Source organism: Peromyscus maniculatus, chromosome 1 (assembly GCF_049852395.1).
Source record: "Peromyscus maniculatus bairdii isolate BWxNUB_F1_BW_parent chromosome 1, HU_Pman_BW_mat_3.1, whole genome shotgun sequence".
Lineage (NCBI taxonomy): Eukaryota > Metazoa > Chordata > Mammalia > Rodentia > Cricetidae > Peromyscus > Peromyscus maniculatus.
The window spans coordinates 73,726,587-73,740,654 of record NC_134852.1 but is presented as its reverse complement, the minus strand read 5'-3'; the positions used below and the strand labels follow the sequence as shown (position 1 = coordinate 73,740,654).

General features: G+C 41.6%; 1 protein-coding gene across 1 annotated transcript; it reads right to left on the bottom strand.

Moving 5' to 3' along the window:
• Positions 1 to 1,742: 1,742 nt before the first annotated feature.
• Positions 1,743 to 3,404, bottom strand: Ndn (necdin, MAGE family member). Its single transcript, XM_015991003.3, has one exon. It carries the CDS (start codon positions 3,281 to 3,283, stop codon positions 2,306 to 2,308), a length of 978 nt encoding a protein of 325 aa, XP_015846489.1. The 5' UTR covers positions 3,284 to 3,404; the 3' UTR covers positions 1,743 to 2,305.
• Between the last annotated feature and the right edge of the window lie 10,664 nt (positions 3,405 to 14,068).

The window sequence follows — 14,068 nt, the reverse complement described above, 5'->3', positions numbered from 1 at the left end:
TGGAAAACTCTATCTTTTAATTTATAAGCCAATATGGAAATGTAAGAACGTCGTTGAGTGTTTCCTCCCTGTGTTCCCAGGCTGCCGCATCTACAGAAACAGGTGTCGTGAATTAAACGCTCCATATCTGCAAAGCTTCCTTCTCTATGGCTAGCTGTCTCCAAGACAACACAGTTGGAGAGCAGCCCTGCCCTTGTGCCTGTCTGGAACCAGCTCCTTGTTTCTCACAATCCTATTCCTCTGCAAAGATTTGGCTAGGGTGCCAGTGTCAGGAATCTTGGATCCATTTATCTCTTTATCTGTGCTCTTACAGCAGGGAAACCCTAAACTTTTCAAATAAATATGACAGCTAACACCAGCTCTTTGTGAAGCCGTGCACGGAAAGTCAGGTCACCCACATTAGGGTCACTGCCAGTTTCTCCCCATTCCCCACTCTCACGCCCGTGAAAGACCACGGGGGCAACTAAATGGGGGTAGATTCAATTTTAACAGACACGGGGGTTTGTACGCATCTTCATTCCCTGCAACACCAGCTAGATAATGCCACTAAGTGCTGGCAGATCTGCACTCCAACACACTGATTGTAGCTCTTTCATATGAATAGGATTCCGCATACTTTTAAATATGCTGTGACAGGTGTTTCCCCTCATCCACCTTTTTCTAGAAAAAAATGCTCTAACTTTGGCTAGGTGCCTTTTCCTACTTGGAGTGTAAAGGATGTGTGATCTCATTAAAGCCCCTTCCCTCCCTTTTTCTCCCCAGACCAGAGGCTTCCTAATGATTTCTCCCCAGTTATTGCTGTGTACGGTGACTCTCATCCCATTTCACCCCCTCATTACATACTGCCCGATGCAGCTTACAGATGCTGAGCCACAAATGTGGCTGTCACTGGCAGCAACTTCCCATACCCAACTACCCCTGTTTCATCCATGTCATGGCTCTTACTGATCCCACTGTCAGAAAGGCTTCCCTCATCTTCATTCCCCCGCCCCCCCAGCCCCTGGATGATTATGTTTCAGATCTTGTCGTCACTCCTAAGCAGGATAAGGGCTTGATTAGGTTGTTAATTCTTTCTGAAACTGAGTTCCCTAATTTATACACCCAGAAGCCTATTTTTCTGTAAAAGACTCTTGAAATTAATAAAAAAAATCAAATCCTTCGTGTATGCAGCAGGGAGCCAAGGTGCTCATGTGAGTGGTGGCTGTGGGGGACTGAGACTCAGCATAACCTCTATGATTTTTAGATAGATCCTTACCAACACTCTTTGCATATTTCTTCCTCCGTGCAGATACAGTAACTTCCTCTTATGGATGATAGGAGGATAAAATAAAGGATAAAATGCTCATAGTGTTGAGCAACAATGCTTCATTCTGTTAAGTGCCCACCAAAAACTAAAAAAAAAAAAAACAGGGAAGGGGCAGTCACTTCATAATACCTGTTATTCCCGTGTGATGTGATAATAGATTTTTTCTTTGATTATTACACCTTTAATATGTCATTCTTTGAAGTGTCACCTAAAAAGAAAATAAAGCTGTAAACTTGAGTGGTTATGTGTAGTGGTTTTCCACTCTTTAGATGAATACTGTATTTGTCCATGCTGTGCATGGGAGAATCTTCATCATCCCCACCCATTCCCATTCCCATTCCCATTCCCATTCCCATTCCCATTCCCATTCCCATTCCCATTCCCCCTTCCACAAAAATAATTGCCCTCCCCCCAAAGAAATTATTTCACAACGATCTTTAATGCTCACTTCAAAGTTTATTTATGGGGGGGTTGTATACATGTTTAGTAAAGTGTGCTAAGTGCCTACACTGAGAACATTCCAGCTCGAATCAGTCCATTCCACACAGATGCTTCCTGTGCCAGTTGAGGTCATATGGAGAGGGGCCTTGACCTTTCTCTTGGTCAGGCCTGTTTTGCTGGTGAGTCCTGCTTACTCTCCAGAGCCTATTTTTTTTTTTGTCCATACAGATCTTCAGTCCCATACAAAGAACAAGATACACAATATCTCAATGTATTTCACAAGTTTAGCACAGCACACTTCTTGTACAAAAATCCAAGAAAGCACAAAAGTGAAAGCACCCACTTGCTTACTTATAAACACACATGCATAAGTCCTAAACACTACCCAAGAGTACACAAGTGAATACATTGAATTAAAAGGTACAAAAGCACTGTACGGAAAACTTAAAAGTTAAACATGAAATACTGCACTGTGAATGTGGAATACTCTAATGACCCAGCCCCACCCTTACATAGCCTTAGTATGGGTCAGAAACTATCAATGTGCTGGGGACCTTTCTAGTCCTCAGAAACACTGCTGCGGGGGCAGTGGGCAGCGAGATTAGCCTGCCGCAGAGCTCTGGCCTGCTCCAGAGCCTCTCTGTATCGGGAAGGCCAAGCCTGGGGTTCTTTCTTAAAGACCCTGGCCAGGAACTCCATAATCTGCATCTTGGTGATTTCACGGTTGGCTCTGGACCCCCAGAAGAACTCGTACTCAGGAGGCTCGAGGTGGGGAACACGCTGGTACTTCAGGTAATTCTGCTGGACGAACTCCTCGGTGATAATCTTCCTCACGTCTCCAAAGGTGGGGTGCTTCTTCCAGGGCCTCAGCCCCAGGATGCGCAGCACGTTCCAGACCGCGCCCTCTCTGGCCCCGCGGCCCTTCACGTAGATGAGGCTCAGGATCATGAGCAGGAGGCCTGTCATGGGCATGCGGTTGTTCAGCGCCACTCTGTCCAGTTCCTCTGGGCTGAGTGCTTTGACCAGGGCAAACTCCATGGTGTGGAGATTGGTCAGCCTCAGGTGCAGCCCAAAAACTCTGGCAAGGATGAGGCTGGTGCGCCTGAGGATGCTTCTGCACCATTTCTTGTAGCTGCCCATGACATCTTTCACCATGTCTGGGAACCACAGGACCATCCTCTTCTGGTCCTTGACCAACACGTACCACATCAGCTCGTGCGCCTTCTGCACCAGCTGGGCCGGGGCGGGTGGTGCTGGCATCTGCCTGGCCGGGCTCTGGGGCTGGTGGGCGCGGCCCTCCTCAGCGGCCTGCTGCAAGATCTTAGGGTCGACCTCTTCGAACCGTTCTGCAGGCGGCGGCGAGGCCTGCGGGGCTGCCACAGGGCCTTCAGGAGCGCTTGGTGGCCCGGCGGGGGTCTCGGCCGGAGACACGGGAGGAGGGACCGCCACCGGATCCGCAGGACTGACTTGCATCTCAGAGTTGGGGTCCTCGGCTGCAAAGTTAGGGTCGCTCAGGTCCTTACTTTGTTCGGACATGTCTGCGGCGTCTGATCAGAGCAGGACCGCTGCGGCTGGGAGCTCTTGGAACCGGTACTCCCTCGGTGGACACCAGCAGAGGAAGTGCGCGTTACTGAGCGCTGTGCCTTCCGCAGCAGCGGACGGGCGGGGCGGACATGACAGTGCGCATGCGTGTTGGGAAGCCAGAAGGGCGGTAGGGCTGAATAGGAGTGAAGAAGCAAAGCCCAACCGCTGGGGTCTGAGAGAGGATGCCACTAGACTAATCTGCAGGTCTCCTGTATGGGCCAGAGATAGATCATGATGGGGAAGGAGCAAGTTTAAGTAGAAACATGTAGCCGAGGTGGTGAAGTCCAGTTAGGACACACTGGGTTTGTGCAAAATCAAGTTAAGTGTGAAGGCCCTGGAGAAAGGCGGAGACTGGCTCTTGAACTTGGGTTTTCTGCAAAAGAGTGCAAGAGACAATAAGGACAAAGTGCGTGCATTGTGAAGATGATGTGATGCCTACGATTGGAATGTTGAGAAATTAATAGAGATAAATCTTTATTAAATCTGAGTGCAGATCAAATAAGGAAGAATGTAAAGCGTAGTTACAGATGCTGGAGATCAATCAAGGCAGAATTTGAATGTTTTGGAAGTAGTAGATTTATATAAAGTAACTGATGTGTGCTTAAAATTTTAATTGGGATGGGGATTGGCTCAGTCCATTTGTAGTGCAAGCGTGAGAACCTGAGTTCAAATCCCCAATACTCACATTAAAAATAAAAGGTAATAGAATAGTCTATGTTTGTAAACCCTGCTCTGAGAGGTGAAATTCGAGGGATCACAGGGATTTTCCGGAGGTCAGCCTAAGTATAGGTTCAGTGAGAGACACTGTCTCAAAGAAATAGGGTAGGGATGATAGAGTAGGATACACAACACTCTTCCCTGAAATCTGCATGCATTTACATACACATACACAGACATAATTGTCACAAATAACAGTTTGTCTCTATACACAAGCATAATATGCAGTAAGCAATCTTGCATAATTAACATATTCCTCACCTCAAATTTTAGGAATATTTTCTTATCTACTTAAATATATACAGCTGAGTATATTCTCTCTATTTTCTTATAGTACACTGGAGAATATTATTTCTAATTATACTCTTGTATCGGAAGGTCATTTTTCTTTCACAGCTTTTGGTAATCAGCTTTCTACTCTCTATTCATTTAATGCCAACTCTCCCTCATTTCCACAAATGTGTGAGATCAGGAAGCATTTGTCTATGTATAGCCCTTTTCACTCCACACAATGCCAGAAAGTTCATGCAGGTTGCCACAAGTAATAAATAATATTTTATTGTACATGAGGCATCAAATTAGATATGAAGACTATATATATATATATGTGTGTGTGTGTGTGTGTGTGTGCTTGTGTATTAACATATATGCATATACTTGCATATGTATATGTACACATATATCCATATATTGCATATATATAACATTTTTTTATGCATTCATCCATCACTGAATGTTGAGTTAGTGAGTTGATTTCCAATTGTTTAAATAGCTATGAATTTTGGCTTGCCACATCTATTGGGTCACTTTGATTTCATTTAAAATTTCCCTTAAGATTCTAGAGGAAAATGATCATCATATTTATTGACACAAATTTTATGATAGTGTATTTTTCATGTTTCTCCAGTACCCCTCTTCCCTTGATTACTGTTGCTACATTTTCTGAGTTTATAAATATTCTACTTCTCAAAGTATGTTGTCAGCAAAAGACTAGTTCCATGTTGGGAGCATAACTAAATGCTTCCCAATATCTTATAAATGCAGTTTCTATTGATAAGGTCTAACAATCTATCATAAATGAGGTGAAGCATATTGTGACAATTTCCAAAGTATAATTAAAAATTAGATTGAGAAGAGGAAATCTGAAGCTGTTAATCCCTCAACCTGTCCTATATATAATGCTTGTTGTAGCTTCCAAAACCAGAAGTCCTTACATTTGATCATCCTTCTTGCTCTGAAATAATGGGGCTCCTTAGCCTTTCTTTGATTTCCTTAAGTTTAAATAATCTTAAACATTCTCCATTGAGACTTTTTGTTGTCACTTGAAACAGAAACATATTTTAGACATTATGTTGATATTTTTAGGCACCACAATGTGTTTACTTAGACAGGATGGATATCATCTACCCAGAATATTTATGACAAGAAATGTTTCTGAGATTCTTCAGATTTCAGAATATTTATATATACACAATAATATGTTATAAATCAAGTCTAAACATGAGATTGTTTTTTTTCTTTTATTCACCTTATATATATAGTCTGGAGGCAATATTATGTGATAATGTTAGTAGACTTTTGTCTTGGTTGAGATCAACTCCATGAAGTCTGATGTGTTTTTCACTTGGGATATCTTGTGAATCCTGGAAACATTTCAGATTAAATAGTATTTGTGATTTCAAGTTTTTGGACTAAATGTTCAAGTTTGCTTATGCTCATTTTTTAGTTTTGTTTTTCCTCAAGTGGGTTGATTTTGAAGGGTTTTCTGGGCTAGCTCACTATGATTATATACATGTTGTATTTGCCTTCTTTGGCTTAATGGATGAATGAAAGTAAGTCAAAAGGGGGGGGGCAACATTTTTAAAGTTGTTTCTTGTTGAGGTAGGATAGCAGCTATGTGACCAGAGAACTACTTGGGCTTCAGCAACTGCCTGGGCTGAGTTGTATAGCTGAGTTTCTACCTGAATCTCACTCTGATGAAGCTGTTAGCATGATAGCAGACAGTACCTCTACTCAAGCTCATATCATGCATTCCTCCTGATAAGAAAGTTGCTCAATGATGAACTACAGTCTCTAAATTAGGACCACACCGAGAGATGATGCTTCAAGTGTTTCAAGCCACAGAATTAATGTTCAACTTGAGATGAACCCAGTGTAAACTGTGGTGATGATTACCCTCAGAGTTCTGAAGCACCCCCACAGATATGATTTCATCTACTCAAGTAAATCCTTCTGAGAAGGATCAATCTACTACCCAAAAGAAAAGAGGAAGAACATTGAGGTTAACCTTTAAGCAGAGAACACAAACTTAAGTATAAAGAGACCACATCTATTATCAAAACTTGGGAGCTGATAGCAACATAATACACTACTTACCACTATAGTTAATGGCAGATATTACAAACAATAATGAAAATGGAAGTAACATCAGGGAAAGAGAAGAATTCAGTACCTATGTGGTGTCTGTGAGTCCTTTAACTCAAAGGAGATACTTGGGCTAGAGCTCCAAAGATGTCTGAGAGTGTTGGGAATAAGTTAGGCTGGTTGGCCATCTCTACAGCGGGCTCAATGGGGGAAAAGGAAATAAGTTATCTCCACAGAGGCTTAGAAGCAAAAGCAGGAAACTTACATTAGTGGCTCCCGGAAAAGATTCAGGAAGAAATGCAGTAAGAATATGGAGACATTATGTCTTCAGATCATTTGGAAAGGACAATATTTCCAATGGGTTACTTCAGACTGTAATATGGAACAAATTATACAGCTGTGGAAGAGGCTGTTCTTGGCAGACTCCTCAGAAGAGGCCTCTCCTGGCACTGGTTTCCACAGAGAGCTGAGGAAGGGGGGTCGCCCTGGAACCTCCTGGGGATACCACACATGCTCTTAGGGCAGGGCCCTTGGATGAAGCATGAATTTTTCCTGCCTGTTTCCTGTCCACATAGGCAGTGACCTTTGTCTTGAAGCCCCTAAATGGGCCCCACAAGCCTTTTCTTGCCAAGAAACTGAAACAGAGAACTCATTTTAATACTTTCAGCAAATATTATTGAGCAATGTCTGTTGTAGTTTTAAAATTTGCATTTTTGAAAAGTAGCTCAGTCTTGTAGAGAAACCAGTGACATTGGGACTACTGGGCAGTTACATACTTTTTTTTTGTTAGAAAATAACATGAGCCAAGCACAGAAGGCTGCATTCCATGGTTGGAGGGAGGAGGAGAGGCCAGTATTTAACCTGTCATCCTCTGGATCTTCCCTAGGGGCTTGAAACTCAAGCTTGTTATTTTTGAGGGCAGCCACACTCATCCAGACTGCTCAGTCTAGTTCTGTCCACATTGACAACTCAGTCAGCTCATTTAACAGAGAGTACAAGGGTTCAGAGTATCTCCTAAATGGTCACCTGGACACAGAGTTAAGACTGAAATTAGTTATGAAGAAGAAATGGAGGAGGGGGATTCTGAGAAGACAAGGTATTTGACACTCCATTGATAACTATAGTTTGCCTGGGATAAAATGCCAAAAGACATAAAATATGTGGAGAGGGTAAATGGCAAGGAAAAAGATAAATTAAAATATAAATTAATAAAGCAATGATTATTTTGATGTGTATTTTCAATGAACTGTAATTTTGCCATCTAGCCTGGGACAGAAGTAAAAAATGTTCATTAAGGATGCTAAGACAGAGGTATTCACTGGTGGAATGGAAACTGGGAATAGCAGGAGTCTGTCATAAGAATGGGTGTGAATAAGCATTACTGTGTGACCATGATATGCAGGACCATTTTGGGAATCTATGCAGAGAGCAGAGATCACAATTCCTGGGAATACAAAGTTGACATGCTTGGGACAAATTTGCATAGATCGACATACGGTGGCATGTGTCTGATTCTTAGGACTCCATAGTGGAGTCAGGATTATCCTAAGTTCAAGAAGAGCCATAGCTAAATAGTCATGCCTTGTCAATCTTTCTAGCCCCCAAAGACACACAAAAATCTGGATTAAATAATTATCATAAAACTCTTGGCTGAGGTGAGAAATTCTGGAGGTAAGAAAGGCAACCATGATCATCCTTAGAGTTCCTAGGGCCAGATTCTTCATAGTGACTAGTCCTGGTGTAGAAGAGGGATTATTTTTCTTGTGCAAGAGTGCAATTCACACCCCAGTAGTTCACCTTTACCCTTCTTAGGAAAACCAGAAGGAAGAAAAAAAATAAAATGACACCGTTGTCACACTACAAAACCTTTTTTGGGCAGCCAGGTCCCCAATTGAAAACCACTGGTGAGGAGAGAAAAAAAAGGAGCAGAGAGGAGAGAAAAAGACAGCTATGTCAACAGTACCAGGTAATTTAAGCCTCTTTACAAACTAGCATACCACATTCCTTCCTAGATCTCTTTTGGGACACATGAAAACAGGATCTTCATCTTAAACCTATGTCTCTTAAACACTTTACATGTATCAGGCCTTGGCTTCAAGTTTGTAGTGCATTGTATGTTAATAGGTTTTGTTTGCTAATATTATATTGAGATTTCTCAGAGATATTCTCATCAAGTGTGCTTGTTTTTAATTATCTCTTTTGCCAAATCTTTACCTGGTCTTGATATCAGGTATTATTAGAACCTCATCAAACAGCTCTCCCCTGCTTTGGTATATGGAAACAAACTTATAGCTTCAGATTTATTTCTTTAAATGGTGAGTAGCATTTTTTTTTCAGTGAAACCTTCAGTGCCTAGAGATTTCTTTTGCAGATGGTTTGTGACTACAAATGCAATTAAAAAATGTGTCCATTTAAATTATCTCTGTCTTGCTGATACTTCATGGTTTTAAGAAGTCTTGTACATTTCATGTAAGTTGTCAGAATTAAGTGCATAGTACTGTTTAGTTATTTCCTCTTATACCCTTTACAATTAATTCATCTATACTGATATATTTTGGCTTCCACCTTTTTACTGGGAATACACAAATGCATACACAATAGATATTCCTCAAGAGACCCCCAACTTCTCTAGATATTTCATAGACCTCCTGGGCATCTGAGAGTTTTCCTATGCCTGGGACCTTTTGATGTATCTTTTTCTATAATTGACCCCTGAAAGTTGGGGCTTTTCCTTCTTCTGCCACCTGTCCTTCCTTGTCTTGTCTCATCCTGTTTTACCAGGAGCAGTTTTATCACTCAGGGCTTGACATTTCCATCTATGTAGCACTGAAATCCAAGTGTGCTCCTTCAGTCCAGTGCATCTGTCCTATTCTCTATAGCAGTGTGCTTAGTTACATTGTTCCATCTGTCTTAAGCCCAGTGTTCCATTTCCTGTGTGTGCCTTCCTCGCAAATAAGCTGGGGCTGTGCAGTTAGTTTCCTACAAATAAGTGAGAATAACATGAATTCAGCTTTATTTTTGATGTGTGTATGTATATGTATGCATGTATGTACACAGTGTGTGTGTGTGTGTGTGTGTGTGTGTGTGTGTGTGTGTGTGTTTGTGTGTGTGTGTGTGTTCCCTTGTCCATGTGTGTGATTGTGGAGGACAGAGGTCCCCATCGGTTGTCTTCCTTAATGGCTCTTCATGTTGTTTTTTCAGATGGGATCTTTCACTGAACCTGGAGCTTGCCAATTCAGTTAGGGTGGCTGGTCAGCAAGTTTCAGAGATTATGTTGTTCTTCCTAGGGCTAGGATTAAAGACATTCACCTCTTTACTCAGATATACCTGAGTGAAGGGTGTTGGATCTCAGATCCTCTTGCTTGACAGGCATTTCCTCTGTTCTCACTGAGCCATCTCTAGCCCTCACCTTTGCCCAGATCTAATTAATATATAATTCTCACCTGCTTTATAAAACTTGCCACTCTACAACTCTCAACTTGACATGGATAGTCATTCCTCCTTCTCAACTGCATTACCAACGGTATACTCTTCAAGTTCTTGTTTATTTACTTACATTCAGTTGTTCTCCACACTGAACCTACTATGTGCCTATATGTATTATATATTAATTTACTAAATGTGCTATGACAAATTTCCACAGAGTGAGTGGTTTCCAAATATGTAAGTTTATATTCCCATGGGTCTGGCAACCAGGAGTCTGAAAAGAAGTGTTAAAATGGTCATATGCCCAACCAAAGATTTAAAGATGAATAACTTTTTGCTTCTCTTTGATTTCATTTCATTTTATTATTTTATTTTATGACAGGATCTTTCTATGTATTCCAGACTGGTCTTAGATTTGTAAATCTACTTCCTCAGTCTCCAGGGTGCTAGAATTGCAGGCTCATCTTCCTCACCTCTGTAAGAATAAATAGCTCTTAACATTTTATAGCTGGTGGCAGCAAAGCTCATGCATCTGTCTTTGTCCTCATATGTCCATCTTGCCAGTCTTCCATTTCTTTGATCTTCCCTGTCTTACTAAAGGCATCACTTAGTAGGGCATCATAAGTCTCAAGAGGAAATGTGTTCTCTGGCTCAGCATTACTGGGTTCGTTTATCAACTTTAGGAGTTTGACAGATAATGAATTTAGATACTAGCTTTCCACTGACAAATTAAGAGAAGCTTTAAGGCGCTCATCTTCTTGTATAAGTATATGCATCAGTCATGAGCTCAGTCAGGACTCTGCTTTCACTATGTGCATCAGAGTCTTCAGTTTGCAGAAAAACTATGTCTGCCTGCTCACAAAGGTTGACAAACATTAATTTTTGTAATGACATAGTTGTAAGAAGCTAAGTAAACTGATACTTCTACTCATGATCTTACTTGGCTCATTTTCTATTAATGTACCATTTAGTGATTTATAAACTCCCCTAAGATTTTGTTTAATTTTATTACACATGCTCTGCTTTGGTTCCAATTGGTTTTGTTGAAAATTCTGGTGGTAGTCACAGTTAGGAAACATCTTAGGAGCTAAAGGGCTCAGTGTCTTTCCCTGGGGTGTTAGCTGCACTTTGGGAGTCCCAGTTCACTGGCACTTCTGACTTTCTACACATTTGGAATTTGGCATGAATCCTCAGGCTCAATAATTCACTGAATGATCCACTGGGTTCACTGAAGCAACGGATCTGATTTCAGTCTTCTTACAAGGACACACATAGGCTGAGCTCTGCAGGGGTTCCATGGCCTCTCCATCTGAACAGCAAGGTTCCATTCCCAAAGCATCCATTTGTTCATGAATACAGAAGGTTCACCTTGGTACAGTCTTCAGAGATTTAATGATGTAGCTATTACTGATTTGAACTCTTGTGAGATGATTAAGCAGGAGCCTCCAATACTAGGCAACTGATGTTTCCATAGTGCTAATAATATTCTTGCTTTTAAAAAAATTATTTTATTTTATTTTAAAATACAATTCAGTTCTACATATCAGCCATGGATTCCCTTGTTCTCCCCCCTCCCGTTCTCCTCCCCTTCCCCCCAGCACACCCCCCATTCCTACCTCCTCCAGGGCAAAGCCTCCCCCCAAAGGACTGAGATCATCCTGGTAGACTCAGTTCAGGCAGGTCCAGTCCCCTCCTCCCAGGCAGAGCCAAGCGACCCTACATAAGCCCCAGGTTTCAAACAGCCAACTCATGCGTGAGCACAGGATCCGGTACCACTGCCTGGATGCCTCCCAAACAGATCAAGCCCATCGACTGTCTCACTCACTCAGAGGGTCTAATCCAGTTGGGGGCCCCCAGCCACTGGTTCATAGTTCACGTGTTTCCTTTCACTTGGCTATTTGTCCCTGTGCTTTATCTAATCTTGGTCTCAACAATTCTTGCTCATATAAACCTTCCTCTTTCTTGCTAATTGGACTCCCGGAGCTCCACCCAGGGCCTAGTCATGGATCTCTGCATCCAGTTCCCTCAGTCATTGGAAGGGGTTTCTAGAGAGTGAGGTAACCAAGACTCAGAAAGACAAACATGGTATGTACTCATTCATAGAAGGATACTAGATGTGGAACAAGGATGACTGGACTGCTACTCACATCACCTGGGAGGCTACCTGGAAAACAGGACCCCAAGAAAGACACAGGGATCACCCAATGACTGAGAAATGGCTGAGATCTACATGAGCAGCCTGGACATGAGTGGGGGTAATGAAGGGTGAGGGTTGAGGGAAAGAGAGCTTGGGGAAGCAGAAGATCCCAGCTGGATCAAGAACAGAGAGGGAGAACAAGGAATAGGAGACCATGGTAACTGAAGATCACATGAGAATAGGAAGAAGCAAAGTGCTAGAGAGGCCCACAGAAATCCACAAAGATACCCCCACAATAGACTGCTGGCAATGGTCAAGAGACAGCCCGAACTGACCTACTCTGGTGATGGGATGGCCAAACACCCTAATATTCTTGCTTTTTATTCACTGGCTCCTAAATTATTGTGTCAGGGCAGTCAGGACACACCCATAACCAAAAAAAATATTCAAAGGGATTTTGAAATCAGACACACATACCAAACATATTCTTATGTAGCATCTAGTCTTTCATCAAACACAGGATTAATCTTCACACTTTCTGGTGATACAGCTTTGTTTGTTTGATGTCTATTGTAACTTATCTTCTGGACTTCAGTGTCTCTATTCTAGGAAGAGCTGTGATGTTAATACCATCATCAAGATCAGCAGCTTGGAGTCATGGTTCTTTCCTCAGGGCATTGGTATATTGCTCACTCTTTTTGGGACAGGAGGAAGAAGGTGCTGCTGCTCCTGCCAGATATGTACCTTTAGATACTTTTGCTTCCCACATCATGACTTACCTACACTTTTCTTTTACTTAGACAAAGTACCAAATCTTACTGTGCACTCTTTTATTAAGATTCTGTTGATGATTTCCCACATATTGAAAGTGTATAATTTGACTCTTCTTGACATGTGTATCCATGTATCCATTACCACTATATAATGAATCCACCCATTACCTCCTTTCTTCATGCCCTCTTATAATTGCTCTCCCACGCATCTACTCTTGCCTCCTCAGTTTAGCGTGATCTGATTTCTGACACAGTACAGTAGTCTGAAGTTTCTACAATCTGATTTTAATAAATGAAATTTCTCTTTTAATCATTTTCTCTGACATATTTCACCTTAATAGTTTTGAGATTCTTCCAGTTTGGTGTATGTGTAGAGTTTATTACCCTGCTGAGTGGTATTATACAGCTGTCCCTTTCTTATTACTGGGCCCAAAATTCCTGACAGAAGCAATTTATGGTAGGAACAATTTATTTTGTCTCATGATTTTAGAGGGTCTCAGTCTACCATGATGGAGAAGGCAGGGCTTACTGTGGCAGGGCCATGTGGTGGGATCTACTTGAAGAGCAGAAAAACTAGAGTGAGATGGAAGCTGGAAATACAGTGTGGGGAATAACATTAGAGAGTCACCCCCACCGGGAACTTGCAGCAGCAATAACTATCTGCAGAAAACATAGATGGAAGTAGGAAGCATGGAAGCTGGGAAAAGACAGGAAGTCTCAGGAGCGGCAGGGCAAAAAAGAAGGCAATGTGGCTAGATATGATCACAAGACATTGTAGACAAGGATGAAACTGACAAAACAAAACAAAAACAATAATAAAAATTTCAAGTTCCTGGTGGCCTCCTTTGACCAGCTGAATTCAATCTCACCAAAACCTCCACAGTCTACCAAAACATGAACCCATGAGAATTTTCAGAGTCAAAACATAAAGTTGATACTGTATGGACATACTGAAATTTATTTGCCATTTCCTTATTGATAATGTCTTGATTTTCAATGTGGCACTATGATAGATATAATTGGTGTGACTGTTCTTGTAAAAAAAAAACTTTATTGACTTATTCCATCACCTTTCTTACTAGAAAATGGCTGGATCATGGAGTAGGTGATTATTTCCTTTTAAAAGTTAAGTAGAAGTTTCAGCATTTTATATCTATATGGTGTATAATAGTGCCAGGTCCTCCACTTCTGTGAAAATCTTGGACATGGTGGTTTAAATTTTTAGTTCTTTTCAGTTAAACATGACAGTGTCTTGTAGTTCTAATTTTATGTACCTAATGATTAATGATACTGGGCATTTTTCTTTTCTTATGCTTTCTT